A 13,155-nucleotide genomic window follows, 5' to 3' on the forward strand; every position below is an offset into this window, starting at 1 on the left:
TCATCAATTAATTTGTCTTATTCTTTCCATAATAAAGTTAAGGTTAAACAAATTAGTAATTAATTAATTGTTCATTTATAAAAAGTTTATATAAATGGGCAGGGTGCAATGGCTGCCAAAGTCACTTGCACTGACATTGCAAGAGGCCCTGTGACATAGCCGACTTCCAATCAGAGGACTGAAGCTGGGACCCAGGCCAAAGTGGGATTCAAGGGCAGGTGACTGCCTTAGGTTTCCGACTGTCCCAGTCGATTCTCCGAGTCCCAGGACCAAAAGGCCTCCCATAGCGACTCCTGCAGCCACAAGGACTAGACCAGTGAGGCCTACCGCAACCATCGAGACCGTTATACTTGAGGTACAGCGTGGAAATAGGCCCTTCGGCCCACCAAATCCACGCTGACCAGCAATCACCTGCACACTAGCACTATCCTTACACACTAGGGATAAATCACAATTTTCCAGAGCCAATTAACCCACAAACCTGTATGCCTTTGGAGTGTGGGAGGAAACTGGAGCACCTGGAGAAAACCCACACGATCACAGGGAGAACATACAAACTCTGGACAGACCTGCAGCCTTTCGACCTCCAAGAGCCCCCAACTGACTTTCTTCCCAGCTGTTATCAGGCAATTGAACCGTCCTCTCAGAGAGTGGTTTTGACCTCCCATCTATCTCATTGGAGATAGACACAAAAGGCTGGAGTAACTCAGCGGGACAGGCAGCATCTCTGGATAGAAGGAATGGGTGACATTTCGGGTCAAGACCCTTCTTCAGGAGACTATCTCTACTTGGGCTTTACCTTGCACTAAACCTTATACCCTTTATCCTGTATCTGTGCGCTGTGGTCGGCTTGATTGCAATCATGTATAGTATTTTTGCTGACTGTTCCGCTGAGTTACTCCAGCCTTTTGTGTCTATCTCCAATGAGATAGATGGGAGGTCAAAAAAAGGTTTTAATTGTACCTTGTACATGTGACAATAATGAACTAAAGTATTCCCTTCACTCCAACATTTCTGCTGTCACATTAGGAAGCAAGCTTTGTAAGCTCAAACCCTTTGGCAAACATCAATGGATTTTACACGTGTAGCTTGTCTTTCAAATCAAACCCAAGGCGACAAAAAAAAACAAGGAAAGTATTTGATGTAAAATCATAAAATGTTAAAGGATGCTAGCTTTGGGGAGATAGGAAAACTCCTGGTTCACAATCATTTTCAGGTTGTTCATCTTTTTCACTGCAATATTTATTTTTGATAACTGACAGAATAGTTCAATCCATGTCTTTTTACAATCAAAGCTGTTAACAACATTTAAATGCTAGACAAGGTAATTTCAAATACTCTGAGGGTGAGAACATAGACACTGAAAATGCTGCAAATATTAAGCAAGTTTAGGCAGCTTCTGTGGGGAGTTAACATTTCAGATCAAAAACTCTTCATTAGGATAGAGAAAACAAATTAGTTTGTAAGTTACAGCTTTTTTGAAGTGCACAGGTTAAACATCGTAAGTAAGCAGAATAAACATTTTTGTTAGTAGTAGATTTCAAAATATCCCCTCTGCTGTTCACCTTGCCTCACTTTTTCCTTATATATTTACCAACCTTTCCCATTAATCCTGATCAGACACAGGAGCAGAATTAAGCCATTCGATCAGGGCTGATCTATTTTCCCACGCAACCCCATTATCCTCCCTTCGCCCTGTAACCTTTGACTTTTCAGAAGAGCGTCTCCAGCCCGACCAAACCAGTTGTGAGGTACAGTTTGGGAATTTCTTCCAGATACTGATCAATTTGATTTGTAATACCAGTGTATTTTTAATACACTATTTATTTAATTGCTAAGATTGTGCACGTAATTTGTGTATGGATTTGTGGCCCTCCATCCGTCAACAGACCTCAGTTATGCCAAATGATTACCTTTACATTTTCTTGGAGACAGTGCTCTTGATCATTTCCTGATGGATCATCTGTGAAAAGAAAGAATCCAGACTGCACAGGCTTCCTCATGCCAGTTTCCTGGTTCAGTGTGTGTAGAAATTCTTCCACTGTGGTGGATGCATCAAATCCAACCACCTGCACATTCAGAACACAACAGTTTTACAGTCAACAATAAGTTACCTTGCAATAAGTTAAAAGTGTAGATAAAAATATGTTTTCAACAAAATTACCCATGACTCATGTTTTTCTGACATTTAATATTATATTATGAATGTTCTTTGTTGCAGATGCTGATGTGGTCGTAATCTGACCCTGTGCCTTGGTTCTGACTGTAACTTTGTTCAAGGAATAATACGCACCTTAATACCCACTGCTAATTGTCACACATTCACCATAATCAGTTTTGGTTATTTAGAAGAAGAGAACAAATTAGTTTGAAGTTACAGCAAGGGTGGGGAATAGATGGATAGGCCAAAGGAAATATCTCCAATGGGGAAAAAAGACAAGGTGCTGGAGTAACCCAGTGAGGCTGGCAGAACAAGGATATGTGACATTTTGGGTTCAGGGCCCTCCTTCATGTTATTCTAAGATGCTGCCTGACCCATTGAGTCACTCCAGCACTTTGTGTCATTCTTTTATTAACCACCAGCTGTAGTTCTGTAGTTCCTTGTGTTTCCGTATCTCTGATGAAGCTCGGCCAAAGTTCCCATGGAGCCAAGTTGCAAATGTCATCATCTTGCTGATGGGTTAAAATTCATTCAGATTTTTTTAGTCAGCTACAACCATTCAGTGCTCTGCGGCTGTTTAGTAAGAAATAATATTGCATCCATTTGTTCTGCCTGCAGCAGGATGCAACAGAACAATTTACACCCAGTAAATATAGAGGTATACATAATCATGAGAGGAATAGATTGGGTAGATGCACAGTCTCGTGCCCAAAGTTGGGGAATCAAGAACCCGAGGACACGAGTTTAAGGAGAGGGGGGAAAGATTTAATAGGAACCTGAGGGGTAACTTTATCACATAATGGGTGGTGGGTGTATGGAACCAGCTGCTAGAGGAGGTAGTTGAGACGGGTACCATCACAACGTTTAAGAAACATTTAGACAGGCACATGGATAAGACATGTTTAGAGTGATATTGGCCAAACGCAGGCAGGTGGGACTGGTGTATGGGACATGTTGATCGGTGTGGGCAAGTTGGGCTGAACAGCCTGTTTCCATGCTGTAGGACTCTTTCTATGACTCAAATTACAATTAACACCAATGATAATGCATGAAAAATCAAAGACCCAAGTAACTTCCTCACCTGATATGTGCCATTCATGAAATGAACGGGAATGCTGAAAGGTAATGAATGATGGTATGGATTTCTTAAGAGTATTGACAGAATTTCCATTCTAGAAGGTTTTGATTCACGACTTCCATTTCTCTGAGTTCTTTCCAGTGACCGTTGGCAGTAAATCGCGTACTTTCCAACTTCAGTCCTGCAATTTGTGAGTGGAGTACAACAAAATCTTACTTGCTATTTTCTTGGCGTTGTAAAGTAGAAAATCCACAGTTCAGTAATAAATATCGGCAAGTGCCAAATTAAAATTTAAATTTAAATTACAATTGCCTATTATCAGGCAACTGAACAATCAATGAGAGAGCAGCCTGAACTATTATCTACCTCATCAGAGACCCTCAGACTATGTTTATCTTGCGCTAAACATTATTCACGTTAGTCCCTTTATCATGAATCTGTACACTGTGGATGGCCCGATTGTAATCATGTACTTTCTTTCCACCGACTGGTTAGCACGCTCAAAAACTTTTCACTGTACCTCGGTACATGTGACAATAAATTGAAAACTCAAAATGGAGCTTTGACAATTCGATAGGTAAAGCCAGTTACTTTATCATTGACCTGGATGTTGCTGGCAAATGTCTGAAAGAACAGATATCCCTGGTCTCATTATCACACTGCAGAAGACTACAAACTGATGGTTTCCTCACTTTGTTTTTATGTGGCATCTTGTACTGTAATAATAAGGACATCCTATCATAGATACTCCCTTTGTTATATCCATCCCTCCCCCACTGTCTCTGCAACTTGTTCTCTCGCTTGCCAGTTGGAAAGTTGGGTGGAGAAATGGAAAATGGAATTTAATCTGGAGAAGCAGGAGGTATGTAATTTGTAAGGTCAAATATAAGGGGAAAGTATACGGTAAATGGCAGGAGCCTTTGGAGCGTTGATGTACAGAGTGATTTTGGGTTGCAAGTCCATAGTTCCTCTGGAAATTAAGAAAGTGGTAAATAAGGTATATAATTTACTTGCCTTCAGATCAAATGATTAAACATTTCTCAGTACGAAAGTGGAGATGGAAGTGTTAATGGGACTGTGAATTCCATGTCAAATCAAGTGCAGAACAAGTGAAAAAGAAACAACGGAACAATAAAAGGAAAGTTCAGACATATATATTTAAATCTCTGATATAAATTAAAAGCTGAAGGAACAGGATGCAACATTTAGTTAATTTCACTACTATTTTTCACTTCTAAAGAATTTGCTTTCCTGAAATAAACACCCGTCATGTTAATGGGAAATTTAGACTGAAATGCACAAGCTTGACTTTAGTTTAATGAGTTTAGCACATTATTAATGGGGGGGGGGGGGGGGGGGGCATTGGTTTTACAGCTGATAATGGAGGGAGACAATAGTATTTGGATTTCTGCATTGAACTACACATCTTCACTCACCTGAACTTGCTGTAACACCTATGCATAAAAACTTGAGCCATGTTAGTCTCACTGTTATTCAGGCGCCCCCTTTCCGTGCTGTACATACCTTGGATCTGCATTCTGCTGTAGATGAACTCTGAATAACCAGAGGAAAGGGTGTTGAGGAAGAAAAAGGCCAATGCATAAAGCCAAGAACTGCCATCCCTAAAAGATACAATGATTAGTTTGACACACATATATGTGACTATTTCCCAGATTACCCTGCACGTTCTTGCTTATTGGGTTATATATATTATTCCACAACTATATAACCATCAACATGGATAATTTGAGAAACAATACAATGACTCTTTTTGAGTCACACAGTTTGCACAATATATCAATGAAATTATATCAAAATTCATCTGGATATATGGAACGAACCACCAGAGGAGGTTGTTGAAACAGGTACTCTAACAACATATAAAAGACATATGGACAGGTGCGTGGATTGAAAGGGATATGGCCCAGATGCGACCAGGTGTGACATGTAGATGGGGCATCTTAGTTGGCATGGACAAGTTGGGATGAAGGGCCAGTTTCCGTGCTGCAGGACTCCATCTAATTTACTTAAACCAAGCTAAATTGTCACTGTATTCAATGAATATTCTTCAATTTGTCTGTATAAACAGAATTATTATACAACCAGGATGTTGGATCTGAATTATCTTCACTATGCTAGTTGCAAGATGCCAATATTCTCAGCGGCTTGAAGAATGAGTGAACTTGAAACATACGGTACTATAAACCAGTGTCTGCAGTTCCTCGTTTCCACTTAGTTATTTAATACATTTCTTTGCTTTCCTGATGGATAATCCAAGCGGCAGTCTTCGTGTTGGCTCTCATCACATAGCCATCTCCCATGCTGATATCCTCAGGTCCCCTGATCACCAGTCTATTTGAGTCCAAGCTCAAATCACCTGTTTGACCAAATGCCATTTGCTGAACTGCCAGGTACTCAACTCAATCAATTGCCTACTTAATTGGCCCTGATCCCCAACTATTTTAGCCTCATCCACAATCTTGTCTCTTTCCTTGCACCCCAAGATGCCAAACCCTGATGTTCTACAGCTCAAACGATTGCAATTCATTGTGAAGTTAGAAGAGATGCAGCTTGTATGCACAGGGTTTGAAGCCATTGCCTTGTGTAATAAAATCTTGCTATTGGAGGATGCTTAAAATACACGTGTGGCAATTATATGGGACCCCAGTGAAACCACATCTCAAATATTGTGTACAGGTCTGGCCTCCTGAAAGGTTATAATTGCAATAGAGGGGCGGCAATGAAGGTTTGTCAGATTGATTCCTGGGATGGGGAGCAATGGATTTTCCGATGTCAGGGAGACTGGAGATGAGGGAAATGAGGAATGATCTTTTAAAACATCTAAAATACTGTTGGGGTTGGACAAAATGCAGAGATGATGCTTCCTCCGGCTAGGATACCAAGAACCAGGAATCAGTCTCTAAACATCAGCCATTCAAAATAGAGAGAAGAAAATATTTCTTCACCTAGTGGGAACTGAATGTTTTGGAATTCTTTCCAAGAGTGATATGCAGGCTCTGTCAATTAGTATGTTCAAGAGAGAAATCAAGATACATTCCTGCTAATAAAAGAATCAAGGAGATTGGGGTGAGTGCAGCAAAGTGTCCCTGATCTTATTGAATGGTGGGCCCTGCACAAAGGGCCAGATGGCCAGCTCTTGCCTCTACTTATTATGTTCTTCTGTTCTAACTGGCATGAGTTCCCTCCACAGTGACAATTTTGTTTAATTCTTTAGACAGTACACCTCCAACAACTGCTCCTTTATCTACACACATAGAGCAGTTGATTGGTTTTGAACTGACATTGTTACCAAGCATCATATTCAGAAAAAAAGGAGGTATTGGCTGGGGGTACAGGAGGCTGGCTAGGCCCCCAGCGTGGGTTCAAGGGGCAACGTCCCCTGAAACTCCTGCATTTTCAACAAATTGAAAGTGATTCACAAGCTTTCTGCTGGTAGTTTACATAACAGAAGCTTAGAATTTTTCTAACACATAAGCAGTAAAATAACCCCCAAAAGATATTTCATGAAATAAACAATAGACAACAGGTGCAGGAGCAGACCATTTGGCCCTTTGAGCCAGCACCGTCATTCACTGTGATCAAGGCTGATCATCCACAATCAGTACCCCATTCCTGCCTTCATGCCATATCCCTTGACTCTGCTATCTTCTAGACCTCTATCTATATCTCTCTTGAAAGCCTCCAGAGAATTGGCTTCCACTGCCTTCGGAGGCAGAGAATTCCACAGATTCATAATTCTCTGGCTGAGAAAATCTTTCCTCATCTCCGTTCTAAATGGCCTACCCCTTATTCTTAAACTGCGGCCCCTGTTTCTAGACTCTCCCAGCATTTTCCTGGGAGTGAAACGGCCTTGCAGCCCTTCCTGAATGGCGTATAGCAATGGTCCAATGTTCTCTCCCCCCTGGTGGCACACGTGATGTGTTGGTAGAAGTTCGGCATGACCTTCTTGAGATTCGATTTATTAAAATCTCCAGCCACCACCATAGCTGCTTCCGGGTACTTGTTTTGATGTCGACATAGCACATCGTGTAGGGCTGATAGTGCCACGTCGGTGTCCGCCTGCGGTGGAATGTAGACGGCTGTGACGATCACTGAGCCAAACCCCCGGGGAAGGTAGAATGGGCGGCATGAGATCGTCAGGTGCTCCAGGTCCGGCGAGCAGGAACGGGAAAGCATCTTGATATTTCCAGGGTTGCACCAGTTGTTATTGGTCATGAAGCAGACTCCTCCACCCTTGGATTTCCCAGATTCTTCTGTTCTGTCAGCACGGTGAACAGTGAAGGACTCGGTTGGGCAGATTACCCGATCCGGAATCAGTGAGGTCAGCCATGTTTCAGTCAGGCAGAGGATGTTGCAGTTCCTTATGTCCCGCTGGAATCTGACCCTCGCCCTGAGATCATCCAGCTTGTTTTCCAAGGACTGGACATTCGCCAGAAGAACGCTGGGCAGAGGGGGACGAAAGTCTTGGGCTCTCAGCCTCTTCCGAATCCCCACCGCTTCTCTCCGATGTTTTCTATTTGCAGGTATCGATATAATTAGTTATAGTCCAATATGTAGCTGGTGGACAAGTGTAATGAATGAAGGGGTACCACACAGATTTAGTGAGAAAGCAAGTTCTGAAACTAGGAGACACAAGGTACTGCGGGTGCTGGAATCTTGAGCAAAACACAAAGTGCTGGAGTAACAGCAATTTAGGCAGCAACGGTGGAGGGAATGGATAGGGGACATTTTGGGTCAGGACTGAGTCTGAAGAAGGGTCCGACCCCAAATATTACCTACCCATTCCCCCCCAGAGATGCTGCCTATGCTACTGAGTTACTCCAGCACTTTGTGTTTTACTCAAGTTCTAAATCTTAACTGATTGGTATGTTCACTTAACTCATTTCTCATCTGAATAACAATTTGCTTCAACTTGTAACTAAACAATGCAACTTTCCGATTTTTGGAAAATTTGTCAACTCACCTGAAGTGTTCCAAAGTGGTTCTGGGTTTGCTGCTTCCTCGTTTGCTTGATTAATTGGCAGTAGATCTCATTTTGAAGCTCTCTGTGCGTGAGACACACTTGCAAAGCACTCTGAGCCAGTGATACATGATAGTCAATGGCAGGGGCATCAATAGCAACATTGATGAATAACTGGGAAGTCTGAAGATTTAAAAATAAAAACAGCATTTTATTTGATAACTAATACAGTAGGTGGATATTTGGTTAATCTTAAATTAACTTCCTGTTGCATTTGGGTTAGAAGCACAAAAGTAGCCAAATACTGGGACTTGATTGCCAGAAAAATCCATACTATCAGCTGGAATTAGAAGTGTCAAAAGAGTAAGAAGATGCTTCTCAAGTTGGGGATTGTAACAGAAGATATATTGAAGAATTAAACCTTTAAGAGTTTGTTTATGAGGTTTGGGAATGTTTTTTAAAGGATTTTTAAAAGAAAACATTGGAAAAAAGGAGTAATGAAAAATAAGATCCCTCTCCCTTCTCGTCCTCCCACCGATCCGAAAAAAGACAATGAATGCTAAGCTTATTTTATAAAACGAATGAATTTTATAGAATAGATAAAGAAAGAGAGTTCTCTATCCTGTCTTACATCTGCTCTCTCTCCCACCCTAGTCATCCTGCTAGCTTCACTGTTTGTATCCCTTCATTATAAGTAAGTAAGTTTATTGGCCAAGTATTCACATACAAGGAATTTGCCTTGATGCTCCGCCCACAAGTAACAACATGACATACAGTGACAGTTACAAATGACTCAGAAATCATTAAACATTAATAATAATAAAACATTAATGATAAAACACCATTGATCAAGCATGTGAACCAACAAAATACCAGATCAAAGGGAGGCTACAGATTTGTGGCTGTTGAGTAGAGCAACTACTCGTGGATAAAAACTGTTTTTATGTCTGGCTGTGGCAGCTTTGACAATCCGGAGTCGCCTTCCAGAGGGAAGTGATTCAAAGAGTTTGTGGCCAGGGTGAGAGGGGTCAGAGATGATCTTGCCCGCTCTTCCACAGCGAACAATGGACCATTATAGGCTCCACCTTTCCTGGGTTATCAGTGCAGGCTCTGATTTGTTCTGTACCTTTTCATACCTCTAGTTTCCCTCTCCCATGACTCTCAGTCTGAAGATGGGTCTCGAACCTAAACGTCACCTATTCCTTTTCTCCAGAGATTCTGCCTGACCTGCTGAGTTACCCCAGCTTTTCATGTCTATCCAAAAAAGATGATGAATGTTGAGCATACTTAATATCTTCCAATATTTGTAGTGAACCTCGTCTAAAACCTGAGGGAATGTAGTGTGGCACTTGTGTTGGTTATTTTATCTTATCAGCAATATCTTATCAAGGTAGAGGCAGAGAATGAGACAAAGCTAACGATTAATGTGCTCGACAACGGCAACATTTGGATTTTTGTCTTCATCCTCAAATACTTCCCATCTTGAAGTTGCTGTAGCATGTTGGGGGTAAATGTCAGTGAGCTCTACTTGTCTGAATGGACCATTGTTCTTCAGGAGACAAATGAATGTTACCTTAAACAGCTTGAGTGCTTCAGTCTGCAGAGCTGCAGATGGCAGTGTGGTAAGAGGAGATGTTATCCCATCTTTACAGTAGCATAGAGTCGGGTGGGCCCAGAGCTGGGAGCCTGAAAAGAGAGTTAAAACAAAAAAATGACATTGGAATTGAATTATTGCAAGTAAATATTACTGCAATTTCAAAAGTTAAAATCCAGTCATTGCTCAGATTAACAAGAAGCAACATGGTGGTGCATATGTGCACATAAAACTTTGTCTGTCTTGGTAAGAATCGATTCCCAAATCACATTAAAATGTGAAAACCCATGCCTCACATCAGGGTGCTTTATAACAACACTGGTTGATATCCCTCAATTTGTTCAAAACAGCACTCAGACATGAAAGGACACAAAATTCTGGAGTACCTGCTGCTCAGCCTCAGAAGTGTTTTTGTGTTTTTGTGTGATCTTTCTCATTGTACCGCTGCTGGCAAATTCATTTCACTTGCACTTCATGTGCAATGTGACGAATAAAACCATATTGTATTGTATTGTTGTATTGAAGGGCCTCGAGTCAAAATGTTACCTATCCATGTTCTCCAGAGATGCTGCCTGACCTGCTTAGTTACTCCGGCACTTTGTGTGCTTTTGCATATTACCCAGCATCTGCTGTTCTTTGTTTCTACACTCAGACATTATGTTCCTAATATAAATTATATACATTGAAATATTAGACTTACTTGAATCTTTATCTGCATTCAATAGGTTGCCAATCAGCTGTTCAAATTCAGTTCCCACATTTATATCAGTACAACCTGAAGCCACAATTAGCTGGTAAAACCAGGTGTCCTTTAAAAAAAGCAAATCACATTAAAATACCAGTTTAATCCAAGGCCAGCTAACAATGATAATTATTGGACTGGCTAATAGTGCATTTTTAAACTCGGGGTAATGGTTCTGCTTTAATATTTAATCTTAACTGATGGTAGCAGTAGTTTATCAACTGTCTACACCTTCACATTTGTGGGCACTGGCTTTGATCAAGAGAAATGCCTGCTTCTGAGCCAGGCCAGGTTCAAACACTGGTGTAGAGATGAACAGATTTGTCCAGACTTAACAGCTGCGAAACTCTCATCTTTTACTGTCATCATATCTTGAGATTAACAATAAATTCAGAAGTGCACTCGTGGAAATGAAGGAGGAAATGCAAATGATTTTCCAAGTGATTCTTGTTCCTCCTAAGCAGGAGTCAGCAACCTATGGCATCTGGGCGGAATGCGGTCTGTAACCCAAAATCATCCGGCCCGTGAACAGATGGGAAGAAAAGTTTAAAAAAAATTTAGTCCTGTGCAGGAGCGGTTCATTATTTCATTTTTCAGTGCTTCCTAAAACAATGACAACCACTGTATGTTTATTTTTAACTTTCTATCTTAATCCCATCTGTTGTGTTCCAATCTTTACATTGTGATTAGACGGTTAATTACGGTAAATTGAGCATTTCATCCTGATTTGTCTCTGTGATTTAGCCTACGCGATATCACCTTGGTGCTGGACATTTGTGCTGTAATTTCAAACTGAGGTTCATCTGTCACTGATATTGGGAAAGGCAAAACAATTATCTTACTGAGTATGTTGGATCATTGTGGTGGGATTTCTTTGAGGCCAACAGCAAGAGCCATAATTTTGCAACAGACCAAATTCCAGGTCATAATTCCAATTAATGCTTCTTGGAAGAAACATTAAACAGAGGTCATGTTAGCCCTCTCAGGTTTATGGAAAATGTTTCCATGTGGTTGCACAATGAGGAGCAGGGTAGTTCTTACACTTTCTTGGACAATAGTTATTATTCAATGAAGCCCCTAAAACCTATCGTAATCATAATCATACTTTATTAGCCAAGTATGTTTTGCAACATACGAGGAATTTGATTTGCCATACAGTCATACCAATAAAAAGCAACAGAACACACAAAATACATTTAAACATGAACATCCACCACAGTGACTCCTCCCCATTCCGCACTGAGATGGAAGGCGAAAAAAAAGTTCAATCTCCCCCTTCTTTGTCCTCCAGCGGTCGTGGGGCCTCTACCCTTCCGTTGACGGGACAATCTTACTCCCGAAGCAGGCGGCGATCAAGCTCCAACTTCGGGGGGGAATCTCAGCTCCCCCACGCTGGACAATCTACCCCGGGTCGATATCATAAGACATAGCAGCAGAATTAGACCATTCGGCCCATCGAACCTGCTCCACCATTCAATCATGGATGATCAATTTTTCCCTACCCTGCCTTCTCCCAGTAACCTTTGACACCCTTACTAATCAAGAACACGTCAATCTCCACTTTCAAAATACCCAATGACTTGGCCTCCATGCCCCCCCCGTCTGTGGTGATGAATTCCTCAGATTCACCACCCTCTGGCTAAAGAAATTCCTCCTCATCGGTACATACAATCAGTGCATTTGCTTCATAGCTAGATGTGGCACCGTGTTGTGCAGAAACTAACTGCAATATTTCCTGCTTTACAACTGTCAAACAGCAGTAAATCTTTTGGGGCACTACCTCGAGGATAACGGATTCCTGTATCATGTCTGATGGCATTAAAATGAAGGTTACCTCTCACTAGTATAAATGTCCTTACAGAATCATTACATCAGATTTAGTAAATAATTGCAAACATACCTTTTCGTGTTTGGAGCCTATGAGGAGGTAGGTAGGGCCCTGGTTTTTGGGATGAATGCCAATTGTATAATGTGTAGATAGTAGGCTCTGACTGCTGGTCTCGTAATCTTCATCTGAATCACACGATCTGTCTACCTCTTCCACTGTTGCTTCCATCAAATTAATCTGACCTAATGGAAACTTGACAACATACAAAATATGTTGAATAAAACACAAAGGTGCTGGAATAAATAATGCAAATGTTGTGAATAGTGTCACTGATTTGGGCTTCAAGGTACATTGCACAAACAGTCCACTAAATCCACGTTAAAAGCAGTGAATGTGACAAGGGTCCAAGTTCAAAGACCAGTGCAAATTGACGGAAAGGCTTATCTACGTTGGAAGGGTTTAATGTGAGCTAAACTTGTCATGGTCAATGGTCACAGCACAAATTATCACCTAATTCACGACTATATGCTTTTATTTAGACATGCAGCATGGAAACAGACACTTCAGCATACCAGGTTCACGCTGTCCAGCAATCACCCATACACTAGTTCCACAAACACATTAGGGACAATTTATAGAAGCCAATTAACCTACAAACCTGCATGTCTTTGGAATGTGGAAGGAATCCAGAGCACCCAGAGAAAACCCACGCGGTCACAGGGAGAACATACAAACTCCGTACAGACGGCACCCATAGTCAGGATTGAACCA

At 41.3% G+C, this 13,155-nt stretch overlaps 1 protein-coding gene across 2 annotated transcripts in view; it reads right to left on the reverse strand.

The window, feature by feature from the left end:
- plekhh2 (pleckstrin homology domain containing, family H (with MyTH4 domain) member 2) overlaps nt 1-13,155 on the reverse strand; it is an 80,835-nt gene that overhangs the window by 11,618 nt on the left and 56,062 nt on the right. For both annotated transcript variants that reach the window (XM_055639659.1, XM_055639657.1), the window contains exons 17-23: nt 12,457-12,636; nt 10,515-10,623; nt 9,794-9,906; nt 8,224-8,403; nt 4,764-4,861; nt 3,243-3,420; nt 1,914-2,069 (exon numbers count right to left, since the gene is read on the reverse strand). In XM_055639659.1, the coding sequence (XP_055495634.1) occupies nt 1,914-2,069; nt 3,243-3,420; nt 4,764-4,861; nt 8,224-8,403; nt 9,794-9,906; nt 10,515-10,623; nt 12,457-12,636 (1,014 nt within the window). The remainder of the gene's footprint in view (nt 1-1,913; nt 2,070-3,242; nt 3,421-4,763; nt 4,862-8,223; nt 8,404-9,793; nt 9,907-10,514; nt 10,624-12,456; nt 12,637-13,155) is intronic.

This window comes from Leucoraja erinacea, chromosome 8 (assembly GCF_028641065.1).
Source record: "Leucoraja erinacea ecotype New England chromosome 8, Leri_hhj_1, whole genome shotgun sequence".
NCBI classification, from domain to species: Eukaryota; Metazoa; Chordata; class Chondrichthyes; order Rajiformes; family Rajidae; genus Leucoraja; species Leucoraja erinaceus.